The sequence below is a fragment of the Vigna umbellata genome, chromosome 4 (assembly GCF_029865625.1).
Source record: "Vigna umbellata cultivar VRB3 chromosome 4, Vumbellata_1.0, whole genome shotgun sequence".
Lineage (NCBI taxonomy): Eukaryota > Viridiplantae > Streptophyta > Magnoliopsida > Fabales > Fabaceae > Vigna > Vigna umbellata.
Genome location: NC_142168.1, coordinates 31297212 through 31317375, shown reverse-complemented (window position 1 = coordinate 31317375; position 20164 = coordinate 31297212). Strand labels below are relative to the sequence as shown.

At 28.2% G+C, this 20164-nt stretch overlaps 2 protein-coding genes across 2 annotated transcripts; one reads left to right on the top strand and one right to left on the bottom strand.

The window, feature by feature from the left end:
- The first annotated feature begins 6901 nt into the window (after nucleotides 1-6901).
- Nucleotides 6902-12751, top strand: LOC124829631 (P-loop containing nucleoside triphosphate hydrolases superfamily protein). Its single transcript, XM_088112794.1, has 16 exons — nucleotides 6902-7049; nucleotides 7212-7342; nucleotides 7425-7523; nucleotides 7816-7893; nucleotides 7986-8078; nucleotides 8352-8803; nucleotides 8951-10145; nucleotides 10230-10311; nucleotides 10394-10489; nucleotides 10571-10747; nucleotides 10878-10984; nucleotides 11102-11277; nucleotides 11383-11547; nucleotides 11630-11883; nucleotides 12015-12178; nucleotides 12632-12751. Exons 1-16 carry the CDS (start codon nucleotides 6902-6904, stop codon nucleotides 12749-12751), a joined length of 3537 nt encoding a protein of 1178 aa, XP_087968920.1.
- A 5298-nt stretch (nucleotides 12752-18049) lies between these two features.
- Nucleotides 18050-19939, bottom strand: LOC124830772 (uncharacterized). Its single transcript, XM_047304579.2, has 4 exons — nucleotides 19785-19939; nucleotides 19225-19432; nucleotides 19022-19085; nucleotides 18050-18868 (listed from the first exon to the last, which is right to left on the bottom strand). Exons 2-4 carry the CDS (start codon nucleotides 19377-19379, stop codon nucleotides 18602-18604), a joined length of 486 nt encoding a protein of 161 aa, XP_047160535.2. The 5' UTR covers nucleotides 19380-19432; nucleotides 19785-19939; the 3' UTR covers nucleotides 18050-18601.
- Between the last annotated feature and the right edge of the window lie 225 nt (nucleotides 19940-20164).

Sequence of the window (20164 nt, the reverse complement as noted above, 5' to 3'; positions counted from 1 at the left end):
GTGGAGGCCTTTGGTAACTTAGTCGCAAAACAACCAAAACAATAATAAATGTGTATTAAATGTTATCAACTTACCATTATATCTTAAATTTATTTATAAATTTTGAAATAAATTTTAGATTAGTGTCAGACTAATTACAACTTAATTAATAATATCATATTTTAATTTAAATTAATTATTATTAATTTTAATTATTGTTTAAGATTGATCTTTTTACTAAATGTTTATGACTGGTGGAACCTTAATCCTAGACTGACTCCAGAGTCATTTTATAATCACTATTATAATTTCTTTTAATAATAATACATATATTCCAAATTCAAATGCATATTCTTTTATAAACTCTAAATGACTTCCAATTTTCCATAGTAAAATACTAATATATAATTAAAAGAAACTTACAAATATATGAAATTAAGGCTTTTGTAAATTAAAAATGGTGTTTTAAGAATTTATTAATCATTAAAATGACAATGAGTTAGGTAAAATACTTTATCTATAATAGAAAATTTGTTTCCACTATTTATCGAATACCAATTTAAAATAAAATTATAAAAAATATAAATAAAATTAAATATTTAGTTTTAATTAAATTTAACATAATAAAATAAAAATTAAATTTTAATTTTAATTTTTTATAAATAATAGATATTCACAAATATGATTAATATCTAAAGAATATTAAATTATCTATTATTTATTATCTACATATACCATTTATACTATTCACTCACCCCATATTATATTGACAAATATACATGATTATATTTTTGTCATCTATTCAACTTATTATAACGGAATCTATTGTATGTCTTCTTATAAACTTTTCATACACCTATACAGTATGGATAATAATACTTTGACAATATTCTTTTGACAATATTTTAATATTATCTATGTGTCATTTAGTGTTTGATTCAAAATTATTTCACAATCAATAATAATAATAATAATCATAAACACCAACCTAGACTAATTATAGAATGACATGTAGATGGTGTTAAAATATTGTAAAAAAAATGTTGTGAAAATATCATTATTCATTAAGTATTAATCACATCATATATTTTTTTTATTAAATGTGTTGGGTTAGGAAAATATAAAGGCATTGATATAATATAAATACTTGCATATTTTTAAGGAGAAAAGTGGTATTATATTTTTAGGTTAATATTTTGATGTTAGAAGGCGTAAGGTGGTATTTGTGATTGAAAAGACGAGGAGGGAATGACTGTGGGCGTAGTGGTGAAGGGAGCCAATGGTTTTGAATGTGAGTGGGGCCCACTCCTATAAACGCGGAGACTACATTGTATTTGGAACAAACGACATCTAACAATACAACACATCACTTTTATCTTCTTTTGTAGTCTCCCTTCCCAACCTTCTTTCACACGCACTTTTCTCCATTTATATCATCCGCCAATTTATAATATTATCAATTTTTTTTAGGGCTAAATATGTTTTTAGTCCCTAAATTATTGATCGTTTTTTGTTTTCGTCCATGTTTTAAAGTAAGTACAATTTGGTTCTCATTTTTTTCAAAACTTTCGTTTTAGTCCTCGAAAACTAAACACTGTTTAAAAATTTGGTCCTCATTTAGCAACAAATGAGGACTAAAACCAAAATTCCGAGGACTAAAACGAACGTTTCGAAAAGAACGAGGACCAAATTGTACCTTTGAAAGAGGGACGAAAACCAAATACGACCAATAGTTTAGGGACTAAAAACATATTTAACTCTTTCTTTTAACAACAATGACAAACATCAATTAAAAATAAAGTTAATTTAAAATATATTTTTTAATATAATATTAAAATCATATAATCTATAATGATATTTGTTGTTCACTAAATTTAAAATCTACTTTTTAAAAATATATAATATCAAATAAATATAAAAAATTATATTTTTATTTTTTTAATTTTATTTCTGTAGTCGTCGGCTTCTTTCTGTCAAGCGATAAACTAATACACGTTCGAATAGAACAGATAAGGAAAATTACTTCATGATTACAACTTAACCGAAGAATTATGAAACTGTTTTAGCAAAAAGAAAAGTCTTCAAATACTTAAAAATTGAACAATTGAATTTATGTACACCCTCAAAACTTTAGAATATTAAAAAATTGAACACTAATATAATTGAATGTATTAATGTATAGTTTTATTTTCTCTAGCTAGTGCATCTCTCTAATTTGAACTTCGCTTCATGCCTCTTTCCTAGAACATTATTATAATTTACGTACACCCTCAAAACTTTAGAGTATTAAAAAATTCAGCCATTGAATATAAGCAACCATAGTTTAATAATTCTTAAATTTCTTGAGGTAAGCAGAATCCAATTTAATTATTTATTAATTTAATAATACTTACAATAATTTAACCAAGTAATCATACAGATTAAAATTATTGAAGCATTATTAGAATAATAATTTACCCTAGCTAGCTAACCTTTCTCAACATCTGTTCTTCTTGCATGCATTAGTATTGACTTTTTCATTGTTACCTAACAAAAAAAATATTATTGTATTATTACCTTAAAAAATCAAGTTATATTTAAAAAAAAAATAGTTATACATTCATATCCTTTAACTTAAAATGTTTGAATTTGTTTTCTATTTTAAAATTTCATATATTTTGATCTTTTTAACTTATAGAAAAATGAATATATAATATTTTTAATTCTACAACATCCAATTTTTTATGTGTTAAACTATATTTTAAACTGATATTTATCTATAATATTTAAATTGAAATGATGCAAACTACTCAAATATTAGCTTGAAAGATCATTTATATGTCAATTTTTTTTTTACAAAATTGAGTTAGAATAATTACAAAAATAAAAATAATTTGATTAGATAGGATAATTTACAATATCCAAAATCTAAATAATGAATATTTTTTTGACTACAATTTCTCTGATCATGGCCTCAGTGAGTTTTCCATAAAATTTAACTAGGATTGGTTATTTAGTGTGAAGCTTATCATCAAATTTAATGAAGTTATTTTTTTTTAATTCACAAAAGGTGAGAGAAATTGATACACGTATAATTTATAAGTAATTAATCTTAATTGCTTAGTGTTGTGATGATTAACAACTAAAAAGGTTGTATTAGTTAATCCTGGACACTCCAACAAGCAAATAATTATTAACCATATATTAATAATTTATTGAAAAGCAAAACTATTTCATTTCAAATTAAAAGAAAGCTCACCAACTGTTCTATCTTATTTACACGATTTCCACCTTTGGGGATTAAAGCGTATATAAAGTGTTGAAAATATAAATTTATTTATTTGATCCCAAACTACACGTAATAAAAATAAATTATGTTTATATTTAAAATATAAATATTTCAGTGTTTTTTTTTCGAGAACATTAACTCCCAAAAATTTTACCCCTATATATAACTTTTAACTTAATTTCTTCTTAATATACGACAACAAATTAAAACAAAATTTTCAAAAGAAAGCCATGTCTGACACGACATCTAGTTCATCATAATTTTGTAATTATTGAGAACCAAGTTACAATATTATTAATTTATTGTTATAAATATAGTTCATATAGTTTATGGTAAGAAAATATATTCTGGTCATGTACTTAATGCAGTATATTAAAGATATTACTTTATGCTCAAAATGCCTCTATTTTCTTTCATTCATTTTATCACTAAGAATTACTAAAACTTGTCATTACAAGTTATATAAAATTAAGTTACAATAAATAGAGAAAATGTATTTTAAATTATCATGCACTAATACAACACGACAATATGATCATTCTAAATATATATTGTATGCTTAAGAAGAATATGTCTAGATATATGTATCAAAAATCATAAAACATACATAACTGTGACACTGCAGATTTAAGAACATATGTTTTTTTATATCATTAAAAAAGTATATCAATTGTAGTAAATTACTTCCTATAATATGAACAAATAAGAACAATTTCCATTTTTGGTCATAAAGGGATATCACTTGTATGCTTTCTGAATTACTATTGCTTATATATGTCTCATGCATTGAATTGGAATGAAAAATTTGAAAGATTTGGATATTTGACTTATTTGTCATCATAAATAAATGTCCTAGAATATTGATATTATATATATATATATATATATATATGGGGTTTGCTAACGCGCGTACGCCTGTTTTTCAGTTGGTACATTTTAGCAATGTGTACCGGGTTTTAGTAGACAAAAATATCCTTATATATCATGGATTCTAAGTTTTAAGGTTAAGGGTATTTTAATAATTTTCATTCTCAAAACTTAAAAAAAAAAAAGAAACCCCCCAAACCCTTGCTCACCTCTCTCATTCCTCTCAATCCTTTCTCTTTCATCTCTCTCACTCTAATCTTTTTTCTGTCATCCCTACTGTAGTTCCAATTGAAAAAATCAGAAACACCCTATTGTCTCTGTCATCCCTACTGGAGTCTCAATTGAAAAAATCAGAAACACCCTACTTTAGTCCCAATTGAAAAAATCAGAAACACTTGCCGTTAAACAATCTTACAAAAAAATGATTTTATAATGAGTTTTGATCTTATAATTTTTGTCTCATCTAATTTTATCCAATTTTCACAAGCATAAAGGAATTGGTAATTGACCTGGAAAAAATCAGAAATACTTGTTAAACAATTTCTTACAAAAAATGATTTTATAATGAGTTTTTATTTTATAATTTTTGTCTTATCTAATTTTATTTAATTTTCACAAGCATAATGACATCAGAGGAATTGGTAATTGGCCTGGAAAAAATCAGAAACGCTCGTTGTTAAACAATCTCTTACAAAAAATGACTTTATAATGAGTTTTCATTTTATAATTTTTGTCGTATATAATTTTATCTAATTTTCACAAGCATAATTGACATCCGAAAGAATTGGTAATTGGCCTGGAGGGTTTTTTTTAGAGATGATGATTCAACATATGCAGATGATGAAATTAGAGAAATTAGTGAAGATGATGAAAGTGAAGAGATCTTGAATGAACCTTTGCCTGAAGGTGAATATGTCAATGACTCAACTCTTTACAAAGGCAAATTGTTTAAAGGCAAGTGTTTCTGATATTTTCAATTGGGACTACAGTAGGGATGACAGAGAAAAGGTTGGAGTGAGAGAGATGAAAGAGAAAGGATTGAGAGGAATGAGAGAGGTGAGCAAGGGTTTGGAGGTTTCTTTTTTTTTTTTTAAGTTTTGAGAATGAAAATTATTAAAATACCCTTAACCTTAAAACTTAGAATCCATGATATATAAGGATATTTTTGTCTACTAAAACCCGGTACACATTGCTAAAATGTACCAACTGAAAAACAGGCGTACGCGCGTTAGCAAACCCCTATATATATATATATATATATATATATATATATATATATATATATATATATATATATATATATATATATATATATATATATATATATATATATATATATATATATATATAATAAACTAAATTTCGTGGCTTTATATATAGCTTTCAAGTCCTTTAAGATAGTCAAAGTTCGATGATGAATTTTATATGCTGAAATAGAGCTACATGCCCGAATGAAGATACTGGGTATTACTATATGTTCTTGTGTTATCATACTTTAAGAAATACACGTTCTTGTTAGAATATTTTGATTAATTCTTATAAACAACATGTCTCTATATTCTAACCTTTTTTTTTTAAGATCAGAAGAAACATTTTTGAAATTCTTCTTAAGTTTAATAATTTATATGGAAGAAGAAATTAGTTAGGTATGAAAAAAATATCCTTTAAATTGAAAATAAAAATTGTTAGACGGAAATGAAAAAGTTTGACATTTTTATAATAAAATTTTAGGTTTGAAATGATATTATTCACTTTGAGTATGACTCGTATGTTTGACTATCAATAATAAATATGTATCTCCAATTACATCAATAATCATTTATTAATTGTTAGGATTTCCCTTGACTTATAATAGAGTTGTGATTTTTTTTTCTTCAACACTTTAAGATATTGAGATTATTTTTTTCACCTTTTATTTGTGGATATTTTAAAATTGTTTTAATTGTGAGTTATTTTATTTTGGTGGAAATGATAAGAAATGAAGAATGTGTAGTAAATGAACAAGATAAAATTATATACTATTTACTTTTGTTTGAGATTTTGGTTTATAATTTTAAAATAGATCAATTTAAACCATGAAATAATAAATACATAAATAACTCTATTCTCTAAAGTGAGAAGAAACACTTTAAAGGATCCAAATTCTTTTTGGAGAGACATTCATGCAATGGTGTTCTTTCACTACAATGATTGTGACGCAAATCATTCATGCAATGGTGTTCATGCAATTGCTCTCCTATTTTTGAGGAACCCCTTTTTCTTTCTCTCTCACAAATCCAAACCAAAATTTCCCTTACCTGATAAATTATTATTTTTATCATATCTAACTATATTCACGCAGAAAAATCCAATTGATATTCATCTGGTTTTGACTCAACTCTCGCCGCAGCAAGAACATTTCATCAATGTTAACATTTTCAAGGTTGGATTCTCTGGTTTTGATGCTTTACACAATATCCATGTTAGTAGCTTTGATATTCATGGTGAGATGAAGCTTGATTAAATTCAAAATGTGTTGTCTGCAACTGATACTGCAAATTGTTTAAGGATGATGTAATATTATTTGAGCATAACTGTTGAAAAGTTGAGCATTTACGACAACATATTGTATAATTTAATCCTTAGTACCAGTACCATGATTTTTACTATTGCTTTAATGGAGGTAATTTTGACATGATTTACGTTTTGAATAGTTTATGGGGTGATATGAAACAATGGACGACGTTATTGTGATGCATCTACGCATTAATGTATGAAGTGTTGTTTCAACAAAATTCAACTATAGTGATGAATCCACCATCAAATAACCACAATATAGAACCAAGAGACCTGGGAAATTCAGGTTCAAATATCAATAATGGAGTTAACTCACCCCAGAGGAAGGTTTTGTCAGGAACAAAGCTGCAACGTGTTTTACACAGTCCACTTATGGCAGGTACGATGAAATTTTTACCTTTTCCAGCATGTTTCGATGCTTATAAACATGGTGAGATGAAGATGAAATACCAAATTTTTAAGCATTTTTCATATGGCTATGTTTTGTGATTCTGAAAACCAAATATTAGTGTTTATGATACTTATTTCGCATCTTATGCAGAGCCATCACCAACGTTAATAAACCAAGTAGGTTCTAACAAGTTTCCTGAGGTGTTTCGAGTAAAACAAGGAAGCTATGCTGATCATCCTTCAGCCAAAATTTCAGAACTGATGAAATCAACTAGCTTGGATGTAAGCTCTCCTGTTCTTTTCTCTCACCCCCTTCAAAGATTTGCACAATTCACATTTTTTCTACATCACTGATTTGTTTTAGCATTTGTTGTTGCAGAATGCTCCTACTCAGTCGCTTTTGAGTGTGGTGAATGGTATTTTGGAAGAAAGTGTTGAAAGAAGAAATGGCGAAATACCCCAAGTAATAAATAAATAACAAATGCATTCATGAAAAAGAACAAGTCTATATTATTTGGATAAATGTACTCATAAGCACTTCTGAGAGAAGAAAATAAGGAAAAACTTATCTATCTACCTTAACCTTCAGAGAAGTTAAACAAGAAGAACTTTTTACATACTCAATTCATTTGGGTTTTATCTTCATCAAATATTAATGGAGAAGTTTATCCTAATAATAAGATATCAGTGCATGCAAAATTTTCTACACATGTAATTTAAAGTGTATTGTGTAACAATGATGTTTTATATCTCAGCGTGTGGCTTGCTTATTGAGAAAGGTTGTGCAAGAGATTGAGCGACGTATATCAACTCAAGCAGAACATTTAAAAACTGTACGTTAAAGTTGCATGATTTTCAAAAGCTGGTTAGTCTTTGTTTTTCTCAGTTGTTTTTTTCACTGTGCTATGTTCCTTTTTACCTTCAGCAAAACAATATTTTTAAGGCCCGTGAAGAAAAATATCACTCAAGAATCAGAGTCCTTGAAGCTCTTGCATCTGGAACTGAGGAAGAAAGAGAGGTATACTGAATAGCTTTGGATATCATTCTGCATGTGAATTAATACAAAGTACATATATCAGTACAAAATACAAGCTTTTCTACTTATCATAGGAACCTTTTTCTGACAGATTGTTAGCATAAACCAACTTCAACATTTGAAGGTAATGTTTCTTGCTTACAAGTAACATATGTATGCACTTCTAGACATAAAATATGAGAGAATCCTATTAAATTTTTGTGTTTTGTAGCTAACAAAAAAAAATGAATCATGTTCTTTGGCCTTTTCATGTAGACTGAGAGGATTGAAAAAGAAGAAAAGAAGGTAGATGAATTAAAACAAACTAGGATGACTAAAATGCAAGAAGAAAAGGAAAATGATGTGAACCTAATTGAGAACACTAAAAGGGAAGAAAAGAGGGAATGCGACAAAGAGGTTATGAGATATATTAAAGAGTTGAAGGATAAAACTAAGGAAATTTCAACATTGAAACAAAAGCTAGAAACGATGAAAAAAACATACGAAGTACAATGTTCACAGATGGAACGAAAAACTAAGGAGGAAAATAGAGCAGATGGCAAAGAGATTAATAGATATATTAACGAGTTAGAGGACAAAACTATGGAAATTTCAGCATTAAATCAGAAACTAGAAACAATGAAAAAAACGTGTGAAGAGCAACGCTTAGAATTAGAAGCAAAAGCCGAGGAGGGAAAGATGACAGATGAGAAAGATGTAATGAAAATGTTAGAGGACAAAAACATTGAAATTTCAACGTTGAGGAAAAATCTAGAAACACTAGAAACAATATCAAAAACATATGAAGTACAGTGTTCACAGTTGAAAGCAAAAGTTGAGGAGAAGAACATGACAGATGGAACAGATTCTATCAGATATGTTAAAGAATTAGAGGACAAAAACATGGAAATTTCAACGTTGAAGCAAAAACTAGACAAAGTAGAAACGATGGCAAAAACATATGAAGTAGAGTGTTCACAGTTGAAAGCAAAAGTTGAGGAGAAGAACGTGACAGATGGAAAAGATTCTATCAGATATATTAAAGAATTGGAGGACAAAAATATGGAAATTTCAATACTAATCAAAAAGCTAGAGACAATGAAAAAAGAATATGAAGTACAATGCTCACGGTTGGAAGCAAAAGCTGAGGAGCAAAAGAGCGAAGAGGGTAAAGAGGTTAGTAGATATATTAAAGAGCTAGAGGACAAAGATATGGAAATTTCAACACTGAGGCAAAGACTAGAAACAGTGACAAAAACATACGAAGTACAATGCTCACAACTGAAAGCAAAAGCTGAGGAGGAAAAGATGGAAAATGGAAAAGAGGCTATCAGTTATATTAAAGAGTTGGAGGAAAAAAATAAGGAAATTTCTGCATATAGGCAAGAATTGGAAACAATGAAAAAAACATATGAAGTTCAATGCTCACAGATGAAAGCAAAAACTGAAGAGGAAAAAATAGCAAATGGGAATGAGACTATTAGATATATCAAAGAGCTAGAGGAAAAAAATATGGAAATTTCAGCATTTAAACAGGAGCTAGAAACAATGAAAAAAACACATGAAGTTCAGTGCTCACAACTGAAAGCAAACGCTGAAGAGGAAAAAATGGCGAATGGGAGAGAAATTATTAAATATACCAAAGAGCTAGAGGACAAAAACATGGAAATTTTAGCATTTAAGCAAGAACTAGAAACAACGAAAGAAGCATATGAAGCACAATGCTCAGAACTGAAAGCAAAAGCTCAAGATGAAAAAATGGCGAATGAGAAAGAAATTATGAAATATATGAAAGAGGTAGAGGACAAAAGTATGGAAATTTCATCATTTAAGCAAGAACTAGAAACAACGAAAAGAACACATGAAGTACGATGCTCAGAATGGGAAGCAAAAGTGGAGGCTGGTAAAGAAGAGCTGAAAGAGAAATCACAAGAATACGAAAATTTGTTGGAAAAACTAAGAAATAAGGTTAAAGAGAATGAAACCCTTTACGAGTCAAAATATCAGAAGTGGATGCAGAAAGAGAACCAGATACGAAAAGATGTGAATATTCAGTTCAGTTCCATAAAGGTAACTAAACTTATATACAACGAAATGTCAATCTTATTATAGTGATGTCAACTGTTACAATATTCTATCGAACTTGCAATTCAGACATTGAAATTATCATGGGAATCTATCAAGCAAGATGCTTTGAAAGAGCAAATTATTTACTCTGAGGAATGTAAAAAGTTAGGTATGTTACATTACACTTTATGCTCACCCTCCAAATTTTCTTGTTTTCTTTGACCAGTTAATAACTGTAGTAACTTGTTTAGGTTTAAATCTGAAACCACTAGTAGATGCAGCTGAGAATTATCAAATAGTTCTTGCAGAAAACCGAAAACTGTTCAATGAAGTTCAAGAATTAAAAGGTAGCACTGTTTATGTTTGTCCAACAGTTAATAGATGGAGGTATGTGCTGTGAATTTACATGGGACTTTTCTCTGATATAGGAAATATAAGAGTATATTGTCGACTTAGACCATTTCTTCCTGGTCAAAAGGAAAAACAATCTATTGTGGAACACATTGGTGAAACTGAGTTGGTTGTGGCAAATCCTTCCAAACCAGGAAAGGAAGGCCTTAAAACATTTAAGTTCAATAAGGTCTATGGTCCAACCTCAACTCAAGGTTATATTTCTCTATAATCTCCATTTTATCATAAGGTTTTGAATGCATGAACTTTTACAACTTCATAATATAATATCTATGCATGTTGACTCCATTTCTTCATTTGGATTTTCTCACTTGAATGATGTAGCTGGGGTGTATGCTGACATACAAGCCTTCATACGATCAGTATTGGATGGGTATAACGTATGTATATTTGCTTATGGTCAAACTGGTTCAGGGAAAACTTTCACAATGGTATGCAACTTTTTCTCAGCATATTGTCATTGGGTTAACCATATATGTTTTCGTTTTCATCACTATCTCAAACTTTGATCTTGTTATGTTTTTATATATGTTGCCATTGTTTTTCAGAGTGGTCCAAATAATGCAACACCCGAGACTGTTGGTGTTAACTATCGAGCTCTTAATGATCTCTTCAGCATATCTACAAGTAGAAAAAGCTCCATAGAGTATGAGATTGGTGTTCAAGTAATTGAGATATACAATGAACAAGTTCGAGACTTATTAACAACTGATGCTTCAAAGAAATATCCTTTTTCTAGCATGAACTTCTTTTCTCTTTCTCTTACTTTTTTAGAGAAAAAAAAATAGCATGTGATGTCTCTGAACGATGATTTCCTTGATTTACACACACTTGGGATACTGAGTAATGCTCAACCAAATGGATTAGCAGTGCCTGATGCTACCATGCAACCTGTGAAATCACCTGAAGATGTCATAAAGCTAATGGACATTGGTCTGAAAAATAGAGCTAAGGGTTCGACAGCTATGAACGAAAGAAGTAGTCGTTCTCACAGGTTTGTGTTTTCACTCTCTTCACAATTTAACAATGTAATAATAGCTTTCTACCATAATGTTTCATTAAATGTGTGTATACAGTGTTGTCTCAATTCATGTTCGTGGGATGGATAAAAAGGCTGGTTCCTCTCTTCATGGTAATCTTCATTTGGTAGATTTAGCAGGAAGTGAAAGAGTTGATCGCTCTGAAGTAACTGGGGATAGACTCAAGGAAGCACAACATATCAACAAATCACTATCTGCTCTTGGAGATGTCATTTTTGCACTTTCTCAGAAGACTGCTCATGTGCCATATAGAAATAGCAAGCTCACTCAACTTCTGCAAACATCTCTTGGTAAAATCATCATTTCTTGTTGCCAAGATGTCTTGTCTTGTCTAACTAGCATCCTCAAAAAAAAGTGAAAAATTAAGGTTTTCTGTATCAATTTTTTCTGATGAGGTAACATTCTATTTTTCGTCGCACAGGTGGTCAAGCAAAAACACTCATGTTGGTCCAAATTAATTCTGATGTAAAGTCTTTTTCTGAATCTTTGAGTACTTTAAAGTTTGCTGAGAGGGTTTCCGGAGTTGAGTTAGGAGCTGCTAAAAGTAGCAAAGAAGGAAGAGATGTTAGAGAATTAATGGAACAGGTGCTTAAATTTATTTAGATGGTTCTTACTTCCTTTTCAACCGTCTTAGAAGAAAGATACCATGAGATACGCTTCCATTCATTTGATACAAAATACAAAAGTAAAATGATATAAAAAAATAAACTTTTATATTTAAGAAACGGTATCATAAGGCACTTTTACATTTATTTTGTTAGAAATCCAAGTATGAGTCTTAAGTCTCACATTGGATAGAAATAAAAAAGTAAAACATTATATAAAGATAAAAGACCCATTAATCCATTGTCTTAATGTTTTGGATAAATAATGATATCATTCAGATATATAATTGGTTAAATATAAAAAATTTATGTATGTCAAAATATAATTATAATTTCCTATCGTTTATGAATATATCAAATACATTATGATATGGCATCTATTTTTTCGTAGTCTCTTATAAGAACTTGTTCAAATTTATACTTGAATTTTCAGGTGGCTTCTTTGAAGGACACTATTTCGGTTAAAGATGAGGAGATTGAGAAGTTACAATTACTTAAGGATCTAAAAAATGTATATCCTGGTGCTAATTCTGAGAACGTTGAAACTGCCTAATCAGTTATGAACTTTTCTCAATCAAACAGGATCATTTAGAAAGAGAAACCAAAACCATAAAAAAGTGGAAAAGGTAAGAACTTTGAAGGTAGGTTTATGATTATTGATTTGCACATGATTAGGGTTTTTTTTTTCTTTCAAAAAGAGCATACAATTATCTAATATAGTAACGACTTTTAGTTTGCTTATTTGTATTTGAAGTTCAACCCGTAAATATTATATATATTTAATCCTGATGTCAATAATAGTTTTAAATATGTTTTATATATCCTAATTTTGAAATTGTAGAGAGGAAAAAGTGTAGATCTAAGGACTACAATTTGATTTTAAAAAAATGTGAGAAAAAATCTTTTAATTTTAATATGTTGAGAATTAAAATAAAAAATTAAAATTTCTAGTTATAATTATGAAGCTTTTATTTGTTAAATGCTAATAATTCTTCCCTTCCCAATAACTACAATGGTTATAGAATTAGATTCTATCACATTTGTAACTAAAATTTTCACCGTGTTTAACTTTTTTTATAAACTCTTCTAAAATAGAAAAAAAAAATCTTTCTCGTTAAATTGAGTTTATATTTAAATTATTTTTTATAAATTTCCTCACCTAATTTTTATGAATTTTTATTTTTTTAACTTGTGCACATAAAAAACTCAAATATTTTTTTTTCTGTTTTAAAAATATTTATGGAAAAAATTGTTTTCTAGATGTCTGCTAGTTCTTTGTTTGTTAGAAAATTCTGCTAATAAAGAATTCAACTTATTCCACAGTTTTTTTTTTCATTTCAGGTATTTGAAGCAAACTTTAGAACTGAACACACCATATCTTCAAAACTGTAGCAGCAAAGTAGGAGGCAATGTACATATCTTCAAAATTGTAGCAGTGTATATATATATATATATATATATATTGAATTGTCAACACAAGTTTTTATATACATCTGAATTTTTCTCTCACTTACCCTACTTCATCGTACATTTATTTTCTAAAAGAAAACGATTTAAGTTTTTCTAAATAATTAGAAAAATAACTATGCGTTTTAGAGAACTAAAATGATAATTTGTTGAATGACTACAAATTAATTATTTTCAATTAATTAACTAAAAATATATTTAACCCAATTAAGTATATTTACCTTAAGAAAATCATATAGTTATAAAATTATGGCAATATAATAAAATTTTCCTACATATAATTTTTCCGCTTATTAATGCAACATTTATTTATTTAGTTTCTTTTTCCTTGTTTTGAATTTAAAGTATTTTTAAAGAACTTTTCCATGAAATCGTAAATTTTTAAAAGATAATTTTTTTCATGAACTAAAAATAACTTATTAACAAACTAAAAATAATTTTTTAAAAAATATACGAAATAATTTTTACAACTTAATTTATTATTAGCTTAATATGAACATACTAATTTTATTTTTTTAAAATTATTTAAAAAAAATTATCCAAACAAATAGTATTCTCATTAAAAATTATCAAGTACATCTTATTTAACATAAAAGTTCAACAAATGACATAAATATGTATTCTAATTTTAAATGTTAATATATTTAAATTAAGCATAGTTTTAATGTATAATTTACATGTAGAGTTGCTAAAGTTAATTTTGTTCATTATATACGAGTTTCATGATATTCCGGACAAATACTTTTATGATTGTGTTGTGTTTGTTGTGTCTTTTTCTCTTATAGTTATAAGAGACTAAAAAATAATAAATTTTATTAAAAATAAGATATAAATAGTAATAAATTTTATTAAACTAAAATAAATGTAATAAAATTAAGAATTATTCCTCCATAAACAATTTTTATCCATAAAATTAAGAAATCATAAAAATATGAACAATAGTAAAATAATTTATCTATTTATTTATTTTTTAATTATATTAAATATTTCTTACATTAACTTTTCTCTAAAAAAAACATTAAAATAAATATGTCCGGAATTCGAAATCTGGCTATCTCGCGGTTATGAGTTTCACTTGTGAATATGTATAATTTAAAAGTTATTCCAGATAAGAATCACGAACAACATGATTTCGTTTGAACATGTTCATGGTTTTTCTGAAATCAATGATTATATTATATAAATAAGATCAACTAGCAATTTAAATGCTAAGTAACACAATGATTATGTAATGGTGTTATACAGTAAAATGGCTTCCAAGTATTTACGGAAAGCCATTCCCTATTATTAAATGTTGCATAGCTAATTTAGTTATTAATAACAACATAATTAGGAGAGTGTGTTTTAAGTCTCTTTCATCCTTATAAATGTTTGTATATATTTTTTTAAAAAAATTAATTAGATAAAAAAACAAATTAATACATCAACAAACAATACATTTTATTATGATAAATTTTAATTCATGATTTTTAATATCATTTAAAAAATAAATTTAGATAGTTTAATTTTAAAAAACTTACTAATAAAATAATAATTTCATTCACTTATTATAAATTAATTTTATCTTTGAAATTTTCAATATTTTACACATAAATTAATATATAAATCTTCATTTTTTTAACTAATCGATTATGATAACTTCCATGAATATACGCATATAGTTAATCAAATATCTAATTAGAAAATATTTCTTTTAGGCAATTAAAAACTCGTTTTTTCTTACTTTTTGAAAAAAAGAGTAAAAGATAATTGACAGAGAAAGACACTCTGAAAACTTCACAAAAATGCTACAAAAGGTCATATATATTGTTTTAAAATATTCTCGTAGTTATTTAAAAATAATGCATAGAATATTTGAAAAAAAAAAAATAATTGTAAAGGTTACTTAGAATTATTGATAGTCCACAATGTTTATGAATCCGTGTGTCTATATAATTGATAAGATGGATAAAAAAAATTTTAAAAAAATATTTGTAAAATTTTGTAGGCGGTTTAATTGATAGGATAGACAAAATATAAATTTTTAATTAATAACTTTTAAGATTATTATTTTATTTTTGTATTTAAAATCAATTTAGAATAAATGATATTAAATTATTTATACATACTATTTATGTTTAGTTATAGCGTCATTTCCATTAGAATCTAGAAAGTCGAGTAAAAAATAACTACGAATTATTATCTTAAAACACTCTAAGATTGTGGTGTTTTGCTCTCAATAGTAACTTTCACTTTCATGCATATCAAGTATTGATTTAAATCTTTTTAAGAATACATTATGATAATTTAAAGATGATTAGTTTTAAGCTATGTTTAATGTTCAGTTTATGTGTCTTCATCAATGTAAGTTTATTTCTCTTAGTAAACTCAATTTGAAATGAAAGCTCTAAAAACTTATGTTTCAAAATGAAGAGCATTGAATATATATGTTTTTGCAAATTATTATGAACTATTTTTATTCATTGTTTTAAAAATTCAACATTAAAAAAAGGGAAATAATCATAATTATTTAAGAAAAGGACATAACTATCAGAAGACGCCAAAAGAAATAATGAAGAAAATAATTGAACACAAATAATATAATCAATGCTTATTATTAGTTTCTTAATCATTTCCTCTATAGTATTTCTTTCTCCCTCTTTTAAAAGCAATATAGTATTGATATATGGGAGAAGATAAACACATATTTTTTCTCCCATTTCCTCTATATAGTTATCTATCTTTAATTAAGAACAAGATAATTATATATATATAAGAGTAATATTTGTTGATGAAAAAAACACCTACTAATTAATTTACTTATAATTTGTTAACAAAAAAAAATCATCAATTTTTTAATTGACCTATAAATAAGAATTCAAGAATATAGAAATGACAATGTATTTTTTTTAAAATAATATACTTTTCTATGAATGCATTTTTAGAAGGTAAAACTTAATTAATTTAAAAAGTGATGAGTGTTTTCCTATTTCTTCTATACAAACTTTTCTTTAAACAAAAAGGAACTCATGCAAGGTAGAGGAAAAATAAACATATTTAGTAATTGACCTATCATTTTTTTAAGGAAAGATGACCTATCATTACTTAATTAAGAATTCAACTACATAGAAATGGTAATGTATTAACATATTTTTAATGTAATTTTTGTTATTAATTCCTTTTAAAAGGTGAAGTTATTTTAGAAAGTTATTTACTTTTCTTCAAAAATAACAAAAACAAACCATACTATAAAAATACGCAAGCTTAATTATTCATTTCCTTCCCATAGCCGGATAAATTTAACCTTTTAGATTTTACACTCAATTTTAGTATATACACATACTATTTTCGTTTTTTAGTATCTATAAATTTAGAATATAGAAATTAAAAGAGAATAAAATAAATTATTTTACGTAGAGATATTAAAAAATAAAATTTATGCATCCTCAAGAATTAAACGTTAAGAATCTGAACTTTTGTAAACTTCTTGATATAGGTTTAATTAATCTCTACAAATAAAAAAAAAACAGTAATTAGAAAAAGGAAACAGTTTTGTGATAGATTTTACATGTTTTAATTAATAATTATCACGTAACTCCTATGATATAGTCGCAATCTAATCTTACACACTCATTTTTGTATCTTTCTAAGAAGATGATAATGACACGATGTTACCAAAAAGAAAGAAGATTATTCAACTTGAATAGTTAATTGCAATGCAAAAATTCCTCAGAAATTTCTCAGAAGCAATTAAGACAGTAGCAGCAAGCACCACCAAACAACGCGCTTTCTCAACTTGCTTCTGTAAACCCTTTATTTATACTAATAAATAAATGAATGCATCATATCACAACCATCACCCACCAAACAAACAAACCCTTATGCATGCCACTTCCTTCTTAACCACTTTCCACCCATCACAATAAAGTAACAAGCACACGTTTCTGCATTTGTGCTTGTCACATTACATACCCCACCTTCTTTTTTTCTCTCTATATGCTTCAAAATCACTTTTTTCGTCATTTATCCAACCAAACAGAACTTACTTATTTCTCCCACTCACCCTTTCACACCATTGCACAGACACCTCTTCACATCACCAAATAGTTATCAATCCACATTCTTGCATCCTCAAAAATTCAAAAGAAAAGTCTATCATAGTATCTATCAAATGAATTTGCAGACAATGAATAAAATATTAGCAGACAAAAGCCTCCAAAGCTGACCATATCATGGTCTATGAAGCTTCCTATGATTCTCTTACAATAACAATTCATTATTATTATTATTATGATTATTTAGTTTTCCTCATTAGACTAATGACCCGTTACCAGTTGTAAGACAAGCAATATTCATCTCTGTCTTTTGATCTTAAAGTTTTGATCTTTTAAAGGAATACCATGAATAAAGTATGAACAATATTTCTTTCATATATTGAAACAGGTGACACCTGCAAATAGGGCACCCACAAAAAATATATTTTACAAAGATTCCAAAGATAAGTCCTCAATTTCTCCTCCACAATACAATTACAAAAGGAGGAGCTGAGCTTGAAATGACATGAAAGTTACAAACTCTGGATCCATGAAACTCACAAGAAAGTTTCATTCCCATCATATATATAGACCTAACAAGAGAGAAGAAGAAGACTTTTGCTTGCCTTTTTCTTTTCCTTGATTTGTTGTTGTTGTTGTTCCCTTTTCTTTATTATTCTTCAAAAAGGATAAAACTAGGAAGAAGAGAAAATTTCCACCATCTCTCTCAATTATACATGACGACACCTTAATTAACTCATCAACAACTTCCATAAGACCAGTATATACATATAATACAAATAAGATTTAAAATTAAGATTAGCTCCTTAGTCCCAAAAATCTCCTCTGCTCTTAGAACTTTGGTGATTCTTAATCCTCCTTTCTGACTCTTCTGCTTTCCTTTTTCTCTGTTTAAAATTGAATTAAGCAACGGCAGAAATGCTGCAGTTGCGCCTATCCCTGCTGAGGCAATCAAAACCTTCGATCCTCACTGCAGCTGGTGTGTGACCAAACTTCATCCTCACACAACCTCTGGCTGAGGAAGATGGTGAAGGGGGTGCCAAGCTGAATGGACCAAAATTCTCAATACCATTACCAAATTGCTCATCTTGAATCACAGGGTTTGAGGCTCTGCTGGGTGGAGATCCACAATAAAATGGGGGTGATGAGGCCAATTGCCCTCCAGATCTCTGCAAAACACACCAAATTAAACCAATCTTTCGTTAGATTTCACACTTCTTTCACTCAACAACAACAAAAACAACACCCAAACCACATGATGGAGATGTTATCTCAAAGAAAGAAACTTTCTTTTCAGATTGAGACAGAAAAAAAAAATATACCTTAGGGAGAATGATGTCCATAAGCTCAGCCCCAACTCCTGAATCTTCAATTTCTGATTGGTAGCTGTTGATTTTAGCCAACAATTATAAAGTCAGAAATTTTACAAAATGAATTGATTAGACCAAAAAAATCCACAGCAAAATTAAGAAATTAGATATATATTTTTTAATTAAAAAAAGAAAGAAAACAGAAGAGTGAATACTTGATAAAGGGTGGCCTGAAGGGTCTGATGTGGTTATCAAAGGTTGAGTGGTTCATGAGGCCCAATCTTCGAGGTTTAGGGCACACCACTGATTCCATCCTCATCTCCTCGCAGGTTGTCAAGGTCTTCTTCTGCTGATAACCACACTGATTCATGTTTTTTCCTTTTTTCCCTTCACAACTCAACCGAGGATCTTGACAAGGAACACCTGCAACATCAAACACAAACAAATCAATTATTTTTCCCCAGGTTGCTCTCAAATCTGAACAAAAATAAACCAAATCTAAAAAATTCATCAACCAAAACACACAAAGAAACCCCTTTCTTCGAAATTTTATTTCTTTTCTCCCCAAAACTTCTTGAACACAACAAAATCGTAGAATTTGAGACAAATAACAAAATACTCAAAGACCCTTTGTTAAAAGCCTTTAAATTCAAGACCTTGAAGCAAACAAAATATTCCCAACAACCTTAACCCAGATTTGAAATCTTTGCAAAAGCATAAGCTTTCAAAAGCTGCCTTAGTTTTAGAGAGAGAAAGAGAGAGAGAGAGAGAGTACCTGAGCAGACTCAGAGGCTCCTCCAAGAGGAAAAGAGGACAGAAAAACTGGGTGAATGTATCAAGGGAACAACCAGAGCGAGAAAGGGAAAAGAGGTGGCTGGGTATTCATAGCAGATGACTGTGGGAAAAAGAGAAGAAAAACACGGGAGAATGATAAAGTGAAACAGGGTGCAGGGGTTATAACATGAGACCGCATTCATAGACCATGTGATAAATCAACAGTGGGGTTAGACTTTTGATAGGGTGACGTGGCAATAGATGAGACATGTGATGGAAATGGCAAGGGACAGGGAGTGTGTGTTTTTTCCTTTTTGACCTTCCTATATTCATGAACCTCTGTGTTGTGTTGTGTTCTCTGTCCTCTTCTTGTACGGTGCA

Excerpts from the sequence above, each read along its gene's own strand:
- LOC124830772 (XM_047304579.2), bottom strand. The coding sequence starts at position 19,379 with ATGAATCAGTGTGGTTATCAGCAGAAGAAGACCTTGACAACCTGCGAG. Across the intron at positions 19,086-19,224 it reads TTCAGGCCACCCTTTATCAA|CTACCAATCAGAAATTGAAG; the intron begins GTATTCACTCTT and ends TAAAATCAACAG. Across the intron at positions 18,869-19,021 it reads TGGACATCATTCTCCCTAAG|AGATCTGGAGGGCAATTGGC; the intron begins GTATATTTTTTT and ends TGTGTTTTGCAG.
- LOC124829631 (XM_088112794.1), top strand. The coding sequence starts at position 6,902 with ATGAATCCACCATCAAATAACCACAATATAGAACCAAGAGACCTGGGA. Across the intron at positions 7,894-7,985 it reads AAGCAGAACATTTAAAAACT|CAAAACAATATTTTTAAGGC; the intron begins GTACGTTAAAGT and ends TTTTACCTTCAG. Across the intron at positions 8,079-8,351 it reads GAACTGAGGAAGAAAGAGAG|ACTGAGAGGATTGAAAAAGA; the intron begins GTATACTGAATA and ends CTTTTCATGTAG.